This window comes from Culex pipiens, chromosome 2 (assembly GCF_016801865.2).
Source record: "Culex pipiens pallens isolate TS chromosome 2, TS_CPP_V2, whole genome shotgun sequence".
Lineage (NCBI taxonomy): Eukaryota > Metazoa > Arthropoda > Insecta > Diptera > Culicidae > Culex > Culex pipiens.
In genome coordinates, this window is record NC_068938.1 from 31423703 (window position 1) to 31447537 (window position 23835).

General features: G+C 35.3%; 1 protein-coding gene across 3 annotated transcripts in view; it reads right to left on the bottom strand.

Moving 5' to 3' along the window:
• Nucleotides 1-221: 221 nt before the first annotated feature.
• Nucleotides 222-23835, bottom strand: part of LOC120419672 (uncharacterized) — a 145625-nt gene continuing 122011 nt past the window's right edge. For 2 of the 3 annotated variants that reach the window (XM_039582443.2, XM_052708020.1), the window contains exons 5-7: nucleotides 6306-6442; nucleotides 6069-6245; nucleotides 223-1817 (exon numbers count right to left, since the gene is read on the bottom strand). In XM_039582443.2, coding sequence (XP_039438377.1) covers nucleotides 1699-1817; nucleotides 6069-6245; nucleotides 6306-6442 — 433 coding nt within the window. In that variant the 3' untranslated portion in view covers nucleotides 223-1698. Of the gene's footprint in view, nucleotides 1818-6068; nucleotides 6246-6305; nucleotides 6443-23835 lie in introns of all 3 variants that reach the window. The other variant, XM_039582442.2, reaches the window with a different exon arrangement.

A 23835-nucleotide genomic window follows, 5' to 3' on the forward strand; every position in this document is an offset into this window, starting at 1 on the left:
AATCTCGAAAACACAGAACTATAAAATTCAATATCTCTGGAACGAAACATATTCATTTCTGTCGATAAGTGATTCTTATGTAAAGTTGGCCGGGGAACACGATGGTGAGGTCAAATAAAAAAAATAAGTTGGGGTGTTTTGAGATACGGCCGTTTCATGTTTTCAATTGCGCAATACAGGTAGAAAAAATAAACTAATCAACATTTTGATCACGGAAATTGATTCTACATCCAATTTCCTTCAAAATTGAGTCTAAGACCGACCCTCTAAGATTTGTGGTTCCTGAGTTATCGTCATTTGAAACTAGGAGGTTTGGTCAAAAATCGCCAAAAAGTCGATTTTTTGGGGAGGTACAAAAATGGAGGGGGTGGTCCGATTTGGATGAAATTCGGGATTCTTGCATGTTTTGATAGTATCAACAGCCCTGCCAAATTTGAGCAGGATCGGAGAGGGTAATTTTCAAATGCTGTTCCGCTTCAGATGGAATGACCCATATTTCAATTCGATATTTTATTTGTTAGTATCTCAGTAACCCCTTTGCGTTAATGTTTTCATGAAATACTGAACAGATTTACGGTAGGAAAAATCAAACATGTTACGTTCTGATACCTCTGGGATCATGGATTCCTGCTTCTGTTCCCTCAATTGCACCAAAGCGATTCCCCCCTAATGGATTTAAGATGCCAACGATTATTTCATTTCCTTTGTCATCACAGTGTGGTCGATTCTTGAACCCCTTCCGAGCACACCTTCCTAATCCTTTCGATAGCCCTGGTGTGGGAGATTACCAATCGAATTAAATTGAACTGTAATTTTCAATTAGAGCATGCTGTGTGTGGTAGTGTCGATACTGGCCTTGGCAAATTTTCCTCATTTTCCTCATTTTCTTCACCATTCCCCTTATTTTTTTTGCTAAAGTTTCAAGACGAGCGTTTATGCTTTCCTTTTCTGTTGCTTCTTACTTTGCACTCTGGTTGCGGTTGAGCCCCATTTAATTAATGTCATGATTAGTTGTGGCTTGTGGGGCCATGTGGGACATTCTCGCCCTCTTACAAAGTTGTGCACCTCAACAGCTCAACGGTACCAGGTACTTGTTGGTAGTAGTAGCCGGTACTTGTCGTCGATGCAGCTTGTGTGGGGTTGTCCCTTTACACGGAAAGAAATTTTTGACGTTATGATTCGATATTTAAAACATTAAAATTTAAGACATGATAAAAATCGAAATCAACAAGTTTCTTTAAGTGTAGTTGAGGACTTCAAGGTCCACCCTATCAAAATCAGTTAGCTGCACCGTTGAGCACACTTTGTCCGGGTTTGTCCACCCGATTGTCCCTCGTTCACCGTGCTGTGAGTTTGCTAATCCTATCCAATTTCGAGACCAATTGGCTTAATCCCCAGGTCGATAGCTTCGCCCTGCAGGTTTTTAGTTTTTTTTCTTCTGTTGTTCAACCAACGACACTATTAGCTGTCAACGGTGGTCAAAATTGGAGTATCCCCCACCCCTCTCATAGCTATCGCATGATCGTGAATCCCCCTTTAAACTGGTATAAAAATAAACTTATCTATAGGTACTGGATTTTGGTGGTTGTGATGGTTCTGGTGATGCTGCTGCTGCCGCTACTGGCCAACAGTGCTGCCAGCTGCAGTTAGATGATGATGAACCGAAATAGGACGTCGACGACGGTGCCACCACTACATTCATAGGTAGTTTGGCCGCGAGACACAGCACAAAAGGCCCATGTTTTTGTACAGCGAACCCCGGCGGCGCTTCGCCGGCCACGGTCCGTTGATCTCGGCCGTCAGCGCGATGGTGCGCTCTAAAGTTGGGAGGAGAACAATGGAGGACAATTTGATTAGTGAGGTGTGGTGTAAATTGGGAAAACTAGGGCGACGGAAGTTTGATTGGGGCGAGAAAAAAAAGTTGATCGATTGCAAACGAGAGCAATTATGAACTGAGCTGTTGAGAAGATAATGGATATCCTGTGCTTAAAATAGAAATGAAAAAATCAGTTGAGTTTTGCTGTAGAATGCATTAGAGCTATTTTTAAAGATTCAAAATAAAATTTGAATTTGTAGATTACTTATTTTTTTTGGATTACTGGCATCGATTTCATGTTATGAATAATTGAGATTGTAAAAACAATATTTTTTGCAATTCCATCGTGAAACTACTTACTTTTCCTGTCATTCTTGAACGTCGAAAAGACCTGCTTTTCTGTACCAAAAATAACAGATCTAACAGCAACACTTTTCAAAATAAATGTAGAAAAGTTCTACTTTTCAGCACTGAAATGAATGCTGAAAAGTCGATCTTTTCAGTACTTGTTTCGAAAACTAAAACTTTTCAACATTTTATTAAATGGTTGATTACATAAATACATGAACATTTGACTTATATTTCCACTCAAAGGATGTTTTTCGAAATTTAAAAAAATGTTGAATGGAACTCGTTACAAAACTAGATTTTTTCAGCTCTCGTCGTATTTATCTAACTTGGTGAACCCCGTTGCATAAATCTACGACTCGTGCTGAAAAAAAATCTTCTTTTTGCAACTTGTAGCTAAAACTACTATTTGCCATTTCAAAAAGATTTTATGATTCATTTTTTTTTCCTTTTAGACTGTGTTGGTCGGACAGCTGGTTGCTGAGATTAATCCTCTTAAAATTTAAATTTTGTGACAAATGAGTTTTTTTTCGGTATCACAAGCCATGGCTGAAGGAGATAATTCAGATAAAGATAAAAAATCATGTAATAAGTTGGAAATGTAGATATATCATAAGGATGTAGTATAAACAGTCAGTTTCAAGAAAATGCATGCAAGATATGTCTTTTCTAACAATTTTTCATCAGAATTTTAAAATTAAAATGACTTGTTGTGCTTCAAATCCCGGACACTGATAAAAGCTGATTCGAAATCCGGACACTTTTGCTTCGAATTCCGGACACTCGATTTTACTTATGAATCGCACAAATTTGGACTGAAATGTTAGTGAATGGCATTCTTCAGGTCTCAAATAAGCTGTTAAAATCAAAACAATCGATAGTTTATATAAAAATTTGCTAGAATTCAAGGAAATCGAAACCATAAATTTCTGCTTTGCCTTCCCGGTGCTTCGAACGCCTATGAAATATTTCAAGTGAAATGTTTCGCATTTTTGGTAAACTTATAATTTTATTGTATTTAATTGTTTTGGCATTAACTGCAGCTTTCAAACAAACTTTAAATGAAAGTTGATGTTGGAATTCATCAAATAACACAGTTTTGACATTCATAATGCGAACTTATATCCAAATTATTGATAAAACAAGATGAAGTGTCCGGGTTTCGAAGCGTCCGGGAATTCGAATCATTACGTTACATTGATTTTCAATAATAATCTCCTGCAACCATGGCGTGTGTCACCGAATGAAGTCGCATTTTCCAAATGACGAAACTGAATTTTGGAGAATATTGTATCGATTTTAGGTTAAAAAAATAACCCTTTGCGAAAAAATCTGCTCTTACTTATCTGAACCTGGGTGATGAATAGAGCGAATGCGTAATGTGTTTTTCGAATGATCTCACTTTGTTTACATCTACAAATTAGGCAGCTGTTCAAGCACAAGCATGACTTTTTTCTTTCTGATAAATGAGCAGCTTATAATCAGTTGTTTGTGTTTCATTTTGGGTAGTTTTTTGATATTTTTTGCTGGAAAATTGTGTGTGTTTTCAAGTTTTGATCGGTTAGAAGAGGTTTTTCTTCGAATGACGAAGAACTGCAGCGAAAGTGTCATTCTGCGATGTTGCAGAATAATTCCCATGCTGATTTTTAAGTCCTACAGCTCTTCCTAATCCATCGAAAAAATATCGCTAATTCTAGCGAAGCTGATCCAACAAACAGAGAAGATTTTCACTAAAAAAATGCAATCTCGCCTTTAATTTTATTCAAATTCCTTGACTTCAACTTCAGGTCCTCAAAAGCCAAAAAATTTTCATTATTGAAAAAAAAATTAATGATCGATAACAATACTCTCTACTTCTGGCGAACAGTAAATTGGTTCCACTATGACAGTTCAAACTTGAGGCCGTTTTGCGAGCCACTATTCAGCACCCAGATCCGAACGACTTAAAAAAGCAGACAATAATATATAAGTAATTTTTTACACTGAAAATCAAAACAATAGTTTGCAATTCAAATGTGGTGTTTAACTGAATGACTCTTAACAGAAACAATATATTCGCAAATTTAAGTTTTAATAGACTGTTACTTTGCAACCAGCTGTCTCATTTACAAAGCCTAAAAATGACAAAAATATAAATTTTCAGAAAATTTCATCGTAAATATAACTACGATGAATGTTTAAAAAAAGGTAGAGTGATTTTTTATTTAATTGTTGGTTCTTCAAATTACTGTAAACTGTTAAAAACTAAATAATGTAAAAATTAACAGAGTTATTCGTTATTGACTTATTTATTATAACTATGTTAAACCGCTTTTCTGCCCATCTTTGTCTTAATTTCAGAAATGCTGATAGAGTGCAAAGTATGCTTAATCTATAAGCTAACCAATTTAAATTTTATAAAGTACGAAAATTTCTGTTAGACTTACCTGGTAACTGGTATATATTATATACTTCGTAATAAAATAAAACCCGTGACAACTTAAGTGTAAGGAGTCGATCAAAACTTTTACAATTTTAAATATATTTAGATAAATCGTTTTATTTCAAATAATTTTTCCTCAACATTGAGTCTTAAATCATAAAATGTTTATTGATTAAAACTTGGTTGAAAAATTTATCAACTTATTTGAATGATATTGATTTGATTGAAATTGAAAATGTTAATCATTTTAACTTATTCAAACTTACTTTAGTTTATTTTGAGTTCAAACGTTTTTAAAACTTTTAAAATTATAAATGTTTCTACTCGAACGAAAAGTCGACGGCATTTTTAAAAACTATCTATTGCAATAATTAGTCATTTCATTTTAAACGAACTATCGTTGAAAATCAAATGATGTTCTTGAAAAAAATATCGAAATATCATCTTATTGCAATACAAATATAATAACGTCATGATTCGAATTCCCGGGTGCTTCGAAACCCGGACACCTGAGGGCTTTTGTTAATTTGATTTGGTTAACCGCGGTGGATTTTCTTGAAATAATTGGAACTGTCAAAAATCCACCAAAGCATCTACCACATTGATCGCACAAAAATCCGTGGTAGAAAAGTATCCACCGGTAGATGCTTTGGTGGATTTTTGACAGTTCGAATTATTTCAAGAAAATCCACCGCGGTTAACCAAATCAAATTAACAAAAGCCCTCTTACCTTGTTTTATCATATATTTGGATATAAGTTCGCATCAAGAATGTCAAAACTGTGTTATTTGATGAATTCTAACATCAACTTTCATTTAAAGTTTGTTTGAATACTGTAGTTAATACCAAAACAATAAAATAAAATTATGAGTTTAACAAAAATGTGAAACATTTCACTGAAATATTTCATAGGCATCTGAAGCACCGGGAAGGTAAAGCAGAAATTTATGGTTTTGGTTTCCTTAAATTCTAACAATTTTTTATATAAAATATTGATTGTTTTGATGGTATCAAGTTATTTGAGACCTAAGGAATGCCGTTCACTAATATTTCCGTCCAAATTTGTGCGATTCATAAGCAAAATCGATTGTCCGGAATTCGACGCAAAAGTGTCCGGATTTCGAATCAGCTTTTATCAGTGTCCGGGATTCGAAGCACAACAAGTCATTTTAATTTTAAAAATCTGATGAAAATGTGTTAGAAAAGACACATTTTGCATGCATTTTCTTAAAACTAGCTGTGTATACTACATCCTGGTGATATTTCTATATTTTCAACTTATTACATGATTTTTTGCAAGCTATAACAAAAATGGTATGCTATCAAGTGTCCGAATTTCGAATCATGACATGAAATCTGGTTTGAACAGAGTATCTAGTTTGAACAATGCAAAACGGCAGCATTGTTGTTGCTTATTCGAAAAACATTAGAAAGCCACACATATAAGATCATCTCATATATGAAAACAAAGCAAAAACTCACCCAGGTAGGTCTCCTGCTGGGGCATAAACTCCTGCAGGTCCTGCAGTATCTGGGCGATCACCTGCGAGTCCTTCGTGATGCTGCACAGCTCCTCCTGGTTGAAGTCGGGCGTGATCTGCTTGCACAGCAGTATCTGGCTTATCACATTGCCCAGGTTCGACGGGCCGGCGCGGTTTTCTGATCGTTTAGAATTAAATCAATGCTTCTTAAATGAAACAAGGCTTGAGGAAATCTTACCGTAATATCCGGACATATCCATAGGAATGACCTGCACCAGGCGGTGACTTTTGATGAGTTCTCTTAGAAATAGTTGAGCTAGGTAGAACAGCAGTACCAAGTGAGGGTTATCTGCCAGGATGCCTTCGGCTAGTGCTCTGAAAAGGAGAGAAATATTGAGGGATATTTGTAGTAATGGCCGAAAAGCTGTTGATAAACGACTATTCATAATTTATTGCTGCGTTAGCTTCACTTCGGCGCGAACGCTTCGAAATAAGTGATGTTTGCTGAAGGATTGGGTTGTCGCTGCAAATTGCTTGACAAACTGTGGTTGACCACAAGCCCGTACCACTATCCTGGCTGGAATCTAGCACTGGATAATTTATGAGGTTGTGGTTTGCACCTGCGATTAGTCTGAGCTTGGTCCAACTACGGCGGCCGACCTTATCTCCCACGCCGTATCTTGTTCCATCTTTATATACTTCAACTTGGAATATTGTCAAGAACCACAATCGGAAAATTCTTTGGAATCTCAACGTTATTGGTGTTTTTTGTATAACAATAGTTTAGAGAAATTAAGGTTGTATTTTATATTAATCCAAATAATGTAATTTATATTTCTATAAATTGGTCTAAGAATGACAAAATATAACGTTATTCAATGTACAATACTTTCTAAAATGAAATACAAATAGGTTTTCATTTGAGTTCTTTTCTGAGTAAAAAAAAACAATTTCAAAAAAATGTTATTTGCAATGGAAAACTTATTTTGATTAACTTGCAATATATTTGTATTATTATTATTAGAGTAATCAATTTGTATTAAGCCTTTAAACACTGAAAAAACTGAATTTATAATTTGACAAATAATAGCATGAAAAATGCGCTTCCCAAAGAACAGCTTTTCCTGGAAAATTTCGGCATGGTCCTTCCCTACCCTAAACCCACCCCCACATCAAATCCAACACAGAAACTTCTTCCGTGCGGTTGTATCATTCATTATTAATCAAACAATTTAGCGTTGACGAGAAGGAATAAACTTGTGGCTCACCCCCCCACCCACCATCACCTTAAGTAAGCCATCACACCTTCGGGGGTGAACCAAGTTGCGCTCATCTCATGAATTTTTAAAGCTCTTCGCTGCGATGCGCCTTCGCGCTGACAGACACAAAAGCTTCTCCTGCTGCCGAGCCAACAACCTTGAACTTGAAGGAGCTATTGGCTCAAGTTTTTCCGAGAATCGAGGGGAGGGAGTAGCAAAACGCTTCATTTCCCTGTGAGCCATAAATATCGGTAAAACGGTTTTTCTGGGGCCTATTCAGAGCAGAATTTCGTGGGGCCAGGTGGTTTGTCTGTCTAGACACGACCTCATTGCATAAATGTGTGTTGAGATTGAAGTTGGTGGAGGAGGGTAGTCTTTTGTGTTAGGTCTTTGTGGGTTGTGTTATGGGCCTTGAAGAGATTTGGATCAAGGCTCATTATGCTGATGGTGGAAACGGCTCGAGAGGGGAAAAGTTGATAACACACTGAACTGGTCAAAATGGATGTCAAGTGGTTGTACGGAAGGTTGGAAAGGTCAGCTATTGTTGCAGAATTTGAGTTTCATTTCATATCTCGTACAATCTTCGGTATTTTGTTGAATACTAAACGTTTCAGTTTATCTTCGGGCAATCTGAAGATTTAAAGCAGATAATCCTCTTCCAATATGTTTTTTTATGAAAATTTACCACATTGTTTACATTTTGCAAAAGTTGTGACTTAAGTTATGATATTTAACAATTATTAAGCGTTCTTACACGGAGAAAAAAGAGTTCCTAAAATCGTGAACAAGCGTTCATGAAAATGGGAACCACGAACAAAGTGTTCAAATCCCATGGTACGTTTTTGGAAATCGTACCATGGGATTTGAACACTTTGTTCGTGGTTCCCATTTTCATGAACGCTTGTTCACGATTTTGGGAACTCTTTTTTCTCCATGTACGTAGGCAACAAATTTGATTTTTTATTACTTTATTTTTGAAAACAAATATTTAAATTCCTTCTAGGATAATTGTAGTCGTGTTTTAATTTTTTTTTTTCAATTAATGTTTCGCTCAAAACAATAAAAAATACCTCAATTTTAAAAATAAACAATGTTTTAATTCACAAAAAAATCATTTTTGTAATACCGTGATTCCATTTGTATTTGGATTTTAATTTGAAATTCATTTTTTTAATTTACCTCAGTTTTTTATATTGTACGGCATTTTTTGTTTGTGCTTCATATAAGATCAAAGTTTTAAAGAGAAATTTCGAAATCAAAACTGCATTACTATTACTTACTTATTCGACCTTCTTTAAATAACATTGAATCTTTGTAGACATGTAACCCAAAGCTCATATAAGCAATTTTTGCAGACATGTTATCCTACACAGAAAAAAAATATGTGAATTTACTCGACACGGAAAAAATAAATCACATGTAAACTCAGTTGATGTAAACTTGAGATTCGACGTAAACGGTTGAATCACACGTAAAATCATGTTTTTACGTATAATTTGTTGCAAATTTACATCAAAAAACGAAACTATTGGCACTACGCCCCCCGGGGCATGGCCTTCCTCTAACGTGGGATTTCTGCTCCAGCGCCTCTGACGAGACAGGAGAAACCGGGACCGACGTTTTACTTCACCATCCGATAGAAGCTCAGTGGATAAGGCGGGAATCGAACCCGCGTCTCATAGCATCATCGGGATCGGCAGCCGAAGCCGCTACCCCTGCGCCACGAGACCCACCATCATCAAATTACAATTTACATCAAATTGAATTTAAAGGAGAATGGGCAAAATTGGTCCAAGGATGTACACGAACGGGACCAACTTTTTTCGAAAGATCTCGCCGAGACATGAAAAAAAGTCTTCTGGACCAACTCTCTAAACCCCGGGGTTCAAAAGTTACATGATGTTGAAGTTTGAGCATTTTGAGTAAAAATATACAAAAAATCGTATTTTTGCTATTTCTAAAATCATTTACAAAATCTCTGTTTCGTTATGGATTTCAATTTTCTTGACTTCATTCGACGCGTATCAGCAAAAACTTTGAGTTCTGATTTGTCTTAGCATGATTGAAACATGATTTCTCTTGTTTTTATCCGTTTGAACCGTTTGTGCAAGAGGCATCCCATAGAAACAAGTTGAAACTTCAAGGTTTTGAAACCGGATCCAACCCAGACTGCTTCAGTGAGTATGGAAGGCTTCAGTGCAATGTTGTAACAACTTATTGGGATGGTCTGAGTCATCCGAGAACTCCTTGGAGTTAAGACCGGTGAGTCTACCGCCGTAACAAGCAAGATGTCGGCGGTTTTTGACCACGGATCATACCCGCATGGCTTCAGTGAGTATGGTAGACTACTATGCTGATGTGTTGGAGTGTCCTGGGTTCTCCTAGGACTCCCTGGAGTTAAGATCTGTGGGTCTACTATCGTAACAAGCAAAATGTCGACCGGTTTTGACAACGGAACATACCCGCATAGCTTCATTGAGTGTGGTAGACTACTTTGCTAATGTGTTAGGATGGCCTGGGTCATCCTAGGACTCCCTGGAGTTATGATCTGTGGAGCTACAGCCGTAACAAGCAAGAGGTCGACGGTTTTTGACCCCGGAACATACCCGCATAGCTTCAGTCAGTATGGTAGACTGCTTTGTTAATGTGTTCGGATGTCTCTGGCCATCCTAGGACTCCCTGGAGTTATGATCTGTAGGTCTACGGCTGTTACAAGGACTCCCTGGAATGGTCCAGAACATCCCAACATAACAGCAATACAGTCTGCCATACTCACTGAATCTTTGCGGTTATGATGCGCGGTTAAAAATCATTGACCTTTTTCTTGTTACAGTGACCCAAATATCTAAACTCCAGGGAGTCCTAGGATGACGCAGGCCATCCTAACACATTAGCAAAGTAGTCTACCACACTCACTGAAGCTATGCGGGTATGTTCTGTTGTCAAAACCGGTCGACATTTTGCTTGTTACGGTAGTAGACCCACAGATCTTAACTCCAGGGAGTCCTAGGAGAGCCCAGGACACTCCAACACATCAGCATAGTAGTCTACCATACTCACTGAAGCCATGCGGGTATGATCCGTGGTCAAAAACCGCCGACATCTTGCTTGTTACGGCGGTAGACTCACCGGTCTTAACTCCAAGGAGTTCTCGGATGACTCAGACCATCCCAATAAGTTGTTACAACATTGCACTGAAGCCTTCCATACTCACTGAAGCAGTCTGGGTTGGATTCGGTTTCAAAACCTTGAAGTTTCAACTTGTTTCTATGGGATGCCTCTTGCACAAACGGTTCAAACGGATAAAAACAAGAGAAATCATGTTTCAATCATGCTAAGACAAATCAGAACTCAAAGTTTTTGCTGATACGCGTCGAATGAAGTCAAGAAAATCGAAATCCATAACGAAACAGAGATTTTGTAAATGATTTTAGAAATAGCAAAAATACGATTTTTTGTATATTTTTACTCAAAATGCTCAAACTTCAACAGCATGTAAATTTTGAACCCCGGGGTTTAGAGAGTTGGTCCAGAAGACTTTTTTTCATGTCTCGGCGAGATCTTTCGAAAAAAGTTGGTCCCGTTCGTGTACATCCTTGGACCAGCTCCCATACAAATTTGCCCATTCTCCTTTAAATGTTTAATGACATGTAAAAGTGTTACATCATAAATGATGTAACATTCGGAAATATTTTTTTTGTGTGTAGGAACATATAAGCTATTTTTTTTGTATGTGGCTAGTTGAACTCGAGAATTAAATTCAAGCAGGGATGAAAAGGTCAGATTTATTTGAATATTTCGTAACTCAAAGCCGATGCATTGTATCTTAAAGTGGTAAATGACAAAATTGTGGGAAAGTTGCCTAGCTTGCTAAAAAAAGTTCATTAAATGAAAAATACATGCTAATTGTGTGAGATTTATGATGCTAGTTGTTTTGTTATGGTGGATATTCAAAATATCAATAGATAACACAATTGTATAATGTTTAACTTGGCCCAATGCAATTTAGTCACTTCGCTTTGTAAGAAAACAAAAAAAAACTGAGGGGGTATAGTTTGGCAAAACTTAGCTTCTGAGATTTGATTCTAAATAGTCCTAATTTTCGCAAAATTTACTTTCATACTTTCTAAAAAATTCCCTTCAAATCAAATATTTACGCAAACATTAAATTTGCATTCAATTCGTTCCTTTTAATCTTGCAAATGTTTTTTGAAGCCGTTGCAAATGTTTTTTGAAGTTTATGTCCCTCGCCTCTGACCAGTTAAAGTTTCAAAATTTGAACAAAAAAAGTGTTTAAAAATGCATTAAACACCCGTCCAGTTGTTTTGCAATCATTAGTTTCGAAAATATCTAAGTATTGACGAAAATTTTATTTTGCGAAAAAAAAGTTTTTGCACATATGTGCATTGGAAATTCATAAAAATAAAAATGTTTTCAACCAGCCCAAACGTAATAAATATAATTATCAATGCAGGAAAATACAATTAGGATTGTTTTCAGTTGATCAAACTAATTAATTTTGAAGTTTTTTTTTGAAAAAATATCTTTTTTGCCCCCGTATTTTCGGACAAATTTTGAAGGGGGGGCGACATAAACTTTGAAAAATATTTGCAGCGACCCAAAATTAGAACTTCACTGAATTTAAAGATTTTTGAAAAAGGATTTAATTTGAGTTTTATAAATAAATTTGGATTGATTTTTTTATTGCTTGGAACATTTTTCTACTCTTTTGAATGATTTTTGAAAGGAAAATTATCAGAATGCCTCAAGTTTTTAAATTTTTGTTTGCCCAATTTCACCCCCAGACCCAATGTCACCCCTGATGATATTAGATTAATGTAATTGAAATTAATAAATTCAATTCAATTATTTGATTTTTTAAGATAACATGGATCAATTTTGATATTAACTCTGTAGTATAGGAATCTATTGTATCAAAAATTCTAATCTAGGAAAATGTATGCAGAAAACCAATGAAATATAAAAAATCCTACTACATTATCAATTTAACCCTCAACTGGCCAAATTTCTTTTCGATTTTTTATATTTTTCCCTTGTTCAGAAGGCCATTTTGAGCAACTTTTGTTCTACGAAAAACTTTAGTTCTCTTGTTTTATGTTTTTCATGTTTATTTTCTAGTATTTTAATTCGCATTTATCTTGTTTAGTTAATGTTTGTTTTTGGTAATATTTGGCCTAATCTACAGTATAGACCATAAAAAATGCGACATTGTTGTAAGGTCGGGCCTGTTTTGACTATTTACAATGTATGTAGCATTTGTGGCAGTGCGTGGCCGAATGGTTACGCTGTCCGCTTTGTAAGCGGATGATTCTGGGTTCGATTCCCATCTGCTCCAACCTTCCATCGGATGAGGAAGTAAAATGTCGGTCCCGGCCTTGGTTGTTAGGCCGTTAAGTCATTCCAGGTGTAGGAGTCGTCATGCCATAAGTAGTACAAACAACACACCAAACCAAGCCTACTCCGGTGGAATCGCTGGCGGCGGTTGGACTCGCAATCCAAAGGTCGTCAGTTCAAACACTGGGGTGGAAGGTTCCTTGGAGTAGAAAGAGGTTTGGGTGCTCTCCCCATTCAAGCCTTCGGACTCCTAGGTTCGAGCAGAAACTTGCAATAGAGACCACAAAAGACCCGGGGGTCGTTAATGTGGATGGTTTGATTTTTTGTAGCATTTGTAAATGTTAAATAGGTTCCAAATAAACAAATAATTCATTGAAAACCTTTTCGTTAGCTTTAAAAATGTCACAGCACATTTAAACTAAATATTCTCCAATTTGCTCTCAGCCCAGGCCATATAAAGGAAAAATGACTTTTCTGTGATGGTCAATCTGATGAGCCACTTATGAATTTTTGTATGGATTAAAAAGTTAACAGCCTTCTAGGTTACTATTTTTGAGACGTGTAACAATTAATTTCATCGAATTTTACGCATTTTATCAACCAGTTATACTAAAACAGTTAACTTTTTAAAATATCCCAATTCTGAAAATGCTTTAATTTTTAGGAGTTTTTCAAACCTGCAATGATTCAATGGAAAAAAATAATGCAACAAATGATGGCAATTGACTCTAGTAGATGCCCTAATATGACTTTTAACAGTATGGAGCCGTTGGACACCCTTTAGAGCCATCACCATAGGTTTTAAGTTATTGGTTAATTTAGACCGAATTACTCAAGATGACAACCCAAATGGCATTTTTCTCAAAAATGACTTAATCTATCAAAATTTATGAACTTTTTCGATTGGGCGTATTTAAGAGGGACTTCTAACAATGCATTTAGCTCAGGGTTGGATATTTTAAACTGCTCCGTTTTTTTAAGATATAAGGTATGAAATTTAGGTAAATTTTGAACCAAAAATACATCCATTATCGTAGCCCGCCAATACCCAATTTTGGCGAACTGCAAAAAACTGTCATGAAAATATCTTCAAAACATACTAAACTAACTCTATGATACATAAAAAATCAGTTTGTTAAATACATTTTAGAAAGGAACCACTTTCCTGTGAAAAAATGCACACGTCGCATTTTTTTATGGGCCATACTGTGCCACCTAATATAATTTCATTTTTCCTATTTAAGTTTTTCATGTTTTTAGAGTCACTTTTTCAATTTTTTGATTGTTTTTGACATTTTTTATATAGAACTCCACCATTACCATTAAAATTAAAAAAAAATGCGTAGAGGCATAGTCTGTGACACTAGAAAAAAATACTGCGTACTTCTTTTACCAAAGATACACGAAATGTTAGTAAAAAACACAGCCAAAGTTGACCCCTAAAAAAATTAAATTTTCAAGCATATTGGCAAAGTCACATAAAACAAGTAAAACTTCCAACCTATAGATTTTTTTGAAACTTTAAAATTTTTTGTTTCCATTGCTTTTTAAAGGTCAAAAATTGGTTGCAAAATTGATTTTTGGTGATTTTTTTTTAAATCGAAGCCCGTCTTAAGGCGGACTTGGGTTGTAGCGGGTTAAAACAATATTTTATATGATTATTGGAACGTTCTTTTGCTTAAAATGTGTATACATAAAAAAAATACTAACAACTATACAAACCCTAATCAATTCGATATTTGTTTATTTTTCTTCTAATTTCTTACCAATGATTTGAATACAAGAACAACAATTGAGTTGAAATGTAACATAATGTAAGCACGAAATATTTGTTCTGTTTTTTGCTGGAATAATAAAATTTTACACTTTTTTTTGAATAGGTTTTAGAAACATATGAACCACATTAGCTTATAGGACCTTTAACAAAAACTCTAGAATTGATAATAAAAATATTGGTTCATATCAAGCCGTCTCGAAGGTTTTTTTTTAGTTTTTCCTTTTCTTGCCAAATCTATTGTTAGAATATCCAATTACATCAAAAGGAACTATAGTAAATTATAGTTAAAAGAACTCCAAAACTCTTTTAGGTTATAAGAAATGCGAAATTGTGAATTGATTATTTACTTATAAAATGAATTGAATTAACTTTCTGAAAATAATACTTTCAAAAGCATACGATTGAGTTTTAGCGGGGAAAATTTCGAAAACTGGTAAAAAAATGGTCAAAGTCATCACATAAAAAAACCCTTTTGTATATTCATCAACATTTAAATTTACTGCTCTACGACTTTGTACAACATTGATACACTCTGAAAATTAACCATGCAAAGTTACAAAAAGCACATAATTTTAAAATTAAAATTGTGTTATAAACAAAAAAAGTTACAGAAAGTTGCAGATTCAAAAAGTACATTAAATTTCTCATAAATTGTCATGTCTTTCGATTTTTGACAGCTAAGTAACTAAAAATGTGTTTCAAAATCTATTTTGTATTTTTTTAAATGCGAAATACCATTTTTTTAATTTGAGCACGCCTTCCAATTGGTCTAATTTTACACATTAGTCCTTTTTTACACCAAATTTATATCTCTTAACGGTTCCGATCTACACATCATTGAAAACGTGTCTTAGTAAATATGCAGATAAATATACCTGAGATTCGAGATCATGGACTAAAATTATCCCATAAGGCAAAGTTTCACGAAAATGTTGGGCCAACTTTTTCCGATTTCTTGTGAGATAGCAGAAAATGATCCAAAAAGAAATTCAGATTTTTATTGTATCATACAATTTAACGACTTCACCATTTTAATTTTACTAACTTTCCAATCTCGTTCAAACTCAACTTCATCCTGCTGATCCCACCCCCGGGACTCATCAATCCCGCGCCGGATTAAGTCACGCGTGTAATCGCCTGAATTTAATACCAACTCCCAAAACCACCTCGACGACAAAGGCAATTTCGAGGACGTTCACGCTCAGCTGATTCGCCAACTTCTTCAACCTGGCACGCAAAAGTTTAGCCAAAATTTAGGATCCCCTCGAGAAGAGCCTGCCTGGCTGGCTGCAACATGTGGTGGCACCGTTAAAGGCACTCCAAGTTTAACTTTTCATTTTTTTTTCTCTCTCGTAATGGTAGTGCTGCTGTTGCTGATGAACTTGGAACTCAAGATATTAGCATTCAAGTGATGTCTCGACGTCGTCATTCTCAAAGCTGTAGCCGTGAGTGTGGTGTATGATGACGACGCTACAGTAATAGCATAATGATGACGAGCTTTTTGAGGTTGGAGGCGAGACTAGAAGTGATTTTTCTCGCCGTCTGGTGGAGCGATCTGAAGAAACGACATGAATCCTGGCGGGAGATAATCTGTTTAACAGCATTACGGAGTGGTTTTCACCCACACTGGAAAGGACTCCTGTACAGAGAGCATGATGACACCGAAGGAGATCTGCGCCAGCTAAAGTGGTTAGTGACACGTGTGTTCAAGACCACCCACACACGTGTGATTAATTGTGATAATGGAATTTGAATTAAGCTCGCCGGGACTTTCGACGGCATCGCAAAGAAGCATCGTGAATCGACAAATTTCCCACGGCAATTACCCCCAGCAGCAGCAAGTTTCCAGAAAAGCATAAAAGCAAGTCTCTCTACTTGTGAAGGATAAAACTTTGACCATAAAAACTCTCAAGTTCTCAACCAGTGGTGGTAACTCGTCTTCCGAGTTCGTAAATGCTGCCGCTGACATTCGGCAAGTTTTCAGCACCACAAATTTTTAGTGCCCCACTTGGATGTGGAAAAAAAAGCAGAGAATCTTGAAGCTTCTGAAATGCAATTTAATTATCTTCTCCCGCTCAGAAAGCAATTCTTAAATGCACTACCCAGGACCTGTCATCATGGGGGCTGGAATCTGGCCGGATGGCATTCTAACTCTCGCTCGAGGGTCCCATTCTGGTTTCAACGAATTTTGGGGCTGGCCGGACAGGGAAGTGTTTGATAAATTAGTTTTCTTCCGAGAGTTGGCGTGTGTCGGAGCGGAACTTTGAAAAGGAAGTTGAGGATGATTACTTTTTGAGGGAATTCTTTGCTGGCCATTTGAAAAGCTCTTGGTGGTGGCTTGGATTAGGTTGTGGTACATGATTAAAAATATTATTAAAATTGAAGTATGATTTTTTATTGTTTAAAAGTTCAACAAAATTTCAAAATTGTGGGAACAACAAGATTGCACAACGACGTCAATATGTTGACAATTCGTATGGGTTCATAACGTTGTTCTAGACATTGTCTAAAACAGAATGTAAGATTCTTTCTTTGAAATGTGGGAACTCAACCGGCATACACTAAAAAATGAAATGAAATTATTATGAATAAGTAATTCTCAAGATTTTTTTAAGATCGGCATTCAAAATTTTCATACAAATTTTTCAAAAGTTGGGCTAGATTTTTGGAACTGAAAACATTTTTTCTTCAAAGTCCATCTTATTACATCGAATTTGCGTTCAACAGAGTTAAAACCGGTTGAAATGATATAGATTAATTTTTTCGAAAAATATTTTTTTTGTAATAGTCGACAGAAATGGCCATTCTTTTGACCACCTATACAAAACGTAGGTCACCCAAATGGCCAAAAAAAAAGGGTCTTATTATTTTGGCCAGGAAACCCCAGTTCAATTTTGCGTTGTGACCCGAGCCCTTTTGTTTTTTGGCGTGAAGTTTTCGTGAAGACTTGCTGTATTTAAAAAAATATATTTTAAATGTTTCATGGAAGTCATAAATAACTTTTTAATATAAAATTGTCTAGGAAAAAATGGAAACACCCGCACATTTTTTCGAAACACTTCAAACAACTGTTTGAACGATTGCGTAAAGAAATTGAATTATTTTTTGTGAACTCAATTTAGTTTCAAATGTCATTGACATGGGAATACAAAGAAAGCAAAAAATATATAATATTATTTATAATTAAAAATTATTTCATCGAAAACTGCTTAAACAATATTTACAAAAACTTTCAAAAATAAAATAAAAGTATTTTTAAACATATTTCTAAGAGCTGCACATTTTTTAAACGTGGCAAGTGCTCACTGATTTTTTTTTACGAAAAACCAATTCATTTCCTAAGAACTGTTGTTGTTTGAAAAATGCAAAAGTCACAGATATTAATTGAAATTATTTTCTACATAATTCAAGGAACAGCTTATGATACAGTTTGGAAAATCCTGAAAGTAAATTAAATAAAACAATATTTTTTACCTGCTTATTTGCTCTGATGTCCACTATGCGAAACAACCTCCGATTAAATGTCCATTCGGAGTCATGTTCAGCACTCTATTCATTTCTATCAAGTTCTATGTTTTTAGTTTCTAATATTTTTTTACAGTTTTTAATAACAGAAATGAGATTGAATTTCTTCATTGATTTTTGTTTGGTGAAAACATACTTCGGAAAATAATAAAATAATAAAAATAACTGTTAAAAAAATAATTTCGATAAACTTTTTAAGATTCTATATAATGCCTATTAATTTTCGTGTAAGAAACCATAGTTATAGCTAGTACGGGATCATTCGGATTTTGAGTAAGTAATTCAGTAATTCCAGAATTACTTCGCAATTCTGCAGTAATTCCTGTAATTCTGGAATTACTTGGTGATTCCGTAGTAATTCGTGAAATTCCATAGTTACTCAGTAATTCGTGTATTTCCCATCAATTCAACACAGAAAAAAAGTTGAATTTTGGAATGTTGAAAATTTGGTAGGTTGAATATTACCTCTTTTTTGAGTAATATTACATTAAAAAGCTGTAAAAATTTGAACCTGATGAATATTCATCAAAAACTGATGAAAATTCAAGTGAAAATTCACCATTTCCTGAGGTAAAATTAATCATTTTTTTGACACAAGATCTGACACCATCTTCTGATGAATATTACCATTTTTTCTGTGAAGTAACTACTAGTAATTCTTTAAAGGTAAATCTGCAGAATGCATTTTGCTTTTCCTTGATGCCTTTTATGTTTGTAAGAAGTACAGAGCGGATTCGGAATGTCCGCAAATTCGGATGTTCTTGAATTCAAATGTATTCGGATGAAAAAGCACTCAAACGTCAAAATCAGTTGTCAAACGTCAAAATCAGTTGTCAAACGTCAAAATCAGTTGTCAAACGTCAATATCAGTTGTCATACTGATGTTGAAATTTACCCCATTATTCGATGATTTCCAAGTAGGTTGTCCAATTTGCCCGGGTTTTGAGTTAATATTTGTTGAGTTGAGTTGAGTTTATATTTGTTATGTTTTTCATGCTTTAAAATCATACTATTAGCTCAATACTATTAATATCAATCTTAACAAGGATAGCACTTTTAGATATTTATAAAGATTTTTTTTTCGGATTTTATATGCACTACATTTCTAATTCAAATTAAATAAGTGTCTTATAAGTATTTTTTTTATTTATTTCTATATGACATGACTAAAACAGCTAAAAAATTGGTTTAAGATGGCTAAAAAACAAAAATAACAACAAATAAAATGGTACCAATTAACTTTAGAAAAGTTTTAACTTATAAATTGCAATACTAATGTAATTTCCAGGCCCAATAAAGATTTTTGTTTGATTCCGGGAATTCCCCGAACAACATATAAAAATCCCGGGAATTTTGTGCGGGAATTCCCGGGTTGGACGCACTATTGCCAAGCACGTGGTTTTGTGCGTTTGCCAGCAGTCATTCGATCAAATTCCAAAGACTTCTCTCAATATGCTGGAAGCTAGGCAGTAATTCCAAGTTATTTTTATAAAATTGAACAATTCTGCGTGGTTTCTGGAAATCCCAAGTAATTGTGGGAAATCATAGTAGTTCGTGACATATTGCCAGTAATCCTGGTAATTCCATTTGGTCTAGTCAGTAAACCTTGATGCTGGAAACCCTTTGCTATACATTATTATTTGGAAATATGTCTTAAAACCCAAGCTCGCAGCTAGACGGACTTCCATCTAAAAAATTAAGAAAATAATTTTAACCATTCTGGAATTTTCAAAAAAAAAATTTTGGAATTCCTCATTTTTTAGAATTGTTTGAGTTTGATGATTTTACAAAATTTTGTAAATGCCTTTGCTAGTGATTAAACAATATTTTCATGGTTCGACTTTGGCTGTGTTTTAAACTGATACTCCCTGATTTTATGTCGAATATCTCGGTGTAAAAGTCTCTGGATAATTTGTTTTATTTGAATGCAACCCTGTAACAACCATTAATAAGATTGTTTTTGTATAGTTTTTCATCCGGCTAAATCATGGATACTCTTTTGTCCGCTTAACTTTGCCATGATCTTTGTTAAATATCTTAAACATTGAGTATTTTTTACATTTTTATGAGAAGTATTCTCATAAGAATTATTTATCGAACCGTGTTCTTTGGATAACTGTTAAAGAGGAAATGTACCCATTTTAATCACATTAAGCCGTTCCGCTATTAAATCAACATTTTCAGATGTATCAACAATGATGAGTTGCTTGCTCACTTTTATTTGAGCTATTTATTACTTTGAAACAGTCAAAAACATTTGATTTAAGCTGTAATTCATGAAAGTGCTGATAGGCCGATAATAGAAATAGGCTGAGAAAGGGTATAGTTCCCCTATTTGTTATTTATCAACTAAATTCAAGGAAGTGCCCACCCTATTTTACAACCCCTTTTTTTATCAATGTAGAACTAAGAATGAATTGCAATCTGATTTGATAATTATTTTCTTTATTCATTTGATGTTTAAAAGAATGCAATGGGTATAAGTGTATTTTGTAATACAAAGTAAGCAATTTTATTTCTATCAGGCATCTTAAAATAAGCAACCTTACCTTACAAGCAAGGTTTTGCTGCGAGGAATTCCAAGAGCAAAATTCCATTCCGCAATGCCCTCAAAACACTTCCCGCTGCTGGTGGAGGAAAAATTCCTGCCATTCAACGGTGTTCCTTGAAGCTACCATATACTTCTAACGCACCCTACTGGAAACATCAAAATAATTAAGTTCGCCCCGGTCTGGTTCAGGCTTTTCGGCGTAGGCTCTCTAATTAAGTGCCTCTGTGCTTCAACCTGGGAAAATGGCCTAAGGTTAGGTGGATTTCCAGGGGGTGAGTTTAAGGCCATTTTGGATTGTTTCTACGGGTTTCTTGTTTTTTTCTGTATTTTAGTGGAGACGCCTGGTGCTGCACGGCTCAAAGTTCAATTTGATTATTTATGTGGCGTCTCCATAACAATGAAAAGTTGTTTCCTGTCATGGGCCATTTCACCATAAGTCATTTTAGGCTGCTTAAAAAACGCCCGATAAGTGTGTACGTGGTACATGGAAAAACTGCGATTTTAAAAATCATCACCCGTTGTATTCACCATCCGGGCTCAAAGTGGAAAAGCTCACCCATAAATCTTTCCATTATGCTTCTGCTGTTATTACACGGTAAAATATTTATTCCCGACGAATTGCCGGTTCTGGCAAGCTTTTATGAAGCGTTGGTGACCACGCCAACCTAACCAGACGATTTGTTCCGAACCATTCACGTTTCCTGCAAGTTTTCGCTGCTTCCTTCTTTTTAGTACCTTTGACCAAGTCGACGGCCAGAACGACCGTCGAAAATCCGTCCCACAACGGCTGGGAACGAGGGAAAACGACAGCCATAGATTTATGACACTGTGGGTGCGCTCAAGATGACAACGGAAATGACGACCTTTTGGAGGGGGGAAACAGAAGGTAGAACCGGTGATGGAGTGAGCGAAATTTAATTTTTGAGCAAGACCTTTTTGGGAGGTTAAATTGAGAGCTTTCGGTAAAAAGGATGTGGGTGGGAAGGGTAATGAGAGGGGAAGGTAGGTAGATTATCCTATTTAGGGATGAAATGAGCGAATAATAAGGGTTGTTGAGTGAGCCGTCTGGAAAAGTCGAGCGAAGGTTGTTGCTGTTCGGAATAGATATGGCCGGGTAGAAAAGACCGGTAGAATAAATTGAAGCTGTAACAGTAAAATTATTAATATTTTTACTTTAAAAGCAATATGAATTGGGACAAAAAAAAAACAATGCAAATGATAATACACGCTGGCCGACAGTGAAATTATGGGACTGGGTTGTTTGAATCAAACATGGCTTATACTGAAGGAGCCATTACACTACCGCAAACAAACTTGCACTTTTTCGTGTTTGACAGTTTGCCAAACTCGCAAACTTGTTTGCGACAAACTCGCAAACAAGGCAAAATGTATGCAGGATGACGTTTGTACAAGCAAACAAAGCAGGCAAACTGTCCAAAAGTGCGAGTTTGTTTGTTTGTTTGTTTGTTTGTTTGTCATAGGTGATCTTAGTCCTTGCACTACTTCCAATGACTTATTTCAGAATGGCAGAGAATTGAACTCGTTAGTCTATTTTTAATATAATCTTAAATTTTATTTCTTAAAATATTTATAACTGATTTTGTTGATAATCGTGTCTTCAAATAACAATGTCATCAACAAACGACCTTCAAAAATGTTTTCTTTCAACTAATACAAATAAATATTAAACCATGATAAGTTAAGTAAAAAACAAAACCAGCGAGATCAAAATTGCAATCTCTAGGAGGTATTACCGGTTGAAATGTATGCGACACGTGTTTGATGAGATTTTCCAGGCACTTTCGCTGCCGAAGATCCAATACCACGTGTTTTTCGTTTTTTTTTTAAATCCGTCTCCGCATGAGGAAAAGAAGGTAGTTGAAAAAAAAGCTTCTACCAAGGGCATTAAGGTACCAGCTGCTTATCCTTTCTTCCATTAGAGCGGATTTTATATTCGTCGACCTAGGGATTTTCAGGTGTTTTCTTCTGAGTGCAAAGTATTGATTTAGTGGAATATTTTTTTACAAATTATTATTTTGTACAAAGACTAAAAGCAAAAATGTTCGCTCCAGAAAATATATTTTTCTAATAAAATTTAGGAAAGACTACGTCCTACTTTTAGGTAATTTAGATTGTTGATCACAATCATAAGAAAAAAAAGAGCCAGAACACCATCATAAATTCCAATCAATGCGAATGGAAAGCAGCGGAAAACCTAAGGAAAAGCCTCGTCGTCGTCGAGCCCTCCGCCAAACCAGAGTAAGTAAAGACAAAAGAACATAAATTTCGATTCCGGACCAAATCCGTTTGCCTTCCTTGCCTTCGTTTACGAGAGTACGTATACCTTCGTGTCGTTTGTCTTTGTTTGTTTTGGTTGATTTTTGTTTCGATTTTTTTGCGGATCAAATGTTAATTTGTGGTTGATTTGTGGAAGGTTGGTTGCGAAGGTTGCAAAGACGATAATCTTATTATGCATGATTTTTACCTGATGTTGAGTAGCCAAAATTTTGATATTTTATTTTCTTTAGTTTTGTGATGTTAATTTAAATAATTTATTTAAGAAACGAAAACTGTTACGAAACCATGATTTTTATTACCATGACATTGGGTCTGGGGGTGAGATTGGGTCATACAAATATGCTGAACGATAGTGGATTTCAATCTTCGATGTTAACGGATTTCGATTTGTATTCTATTTGAAGTTTGTAAAAAATTATCATCTTTGTTCAAGTTTGAAAATTTCACCGTAACAAAATAACGACATGTTTAAATAAAATTAAAAGTAAAAATTGAGATAAATATTTTGATTTTTGTTTTACACTTTTTGTTTTAAAATGCTGAGAAAATTGATACTTAATTTTGAAAAAGTTAAGAGCGAGTTTTTCACCGATGTGAAACAGGTCGTATCGAGGTTCTCCGATTTGGATGAAACTTTCAGCGTTTGTTTGTCTATGCATGAGATGAACTCATGCCGAATATTAGCCCTCTACGACAAAGGAAAGTGGGGTAAAACGGGCATTGAAGTTTAAGGTCCAAAACACATGAAAAATCTTAAAATTGCTCGCATTTCCGTAAAACTTCATCAATTCCAACTCTCTTAAATGCATTCGAAAGGTCTTTTGAAGGCCTTCAAAATGTGCCATAGACATCCAGGATTGGTTTGACTTTTTCTCATAGCTTTTGCAAATTACTGTCAAAAATGGATATTTTTAAAACCTTAATAACTTTTGGCAACAGCCTCCAACACCCATACTCCCATAGGTCAAAAGATAGGTAATTTCATGGACTATAAGCTTACGAT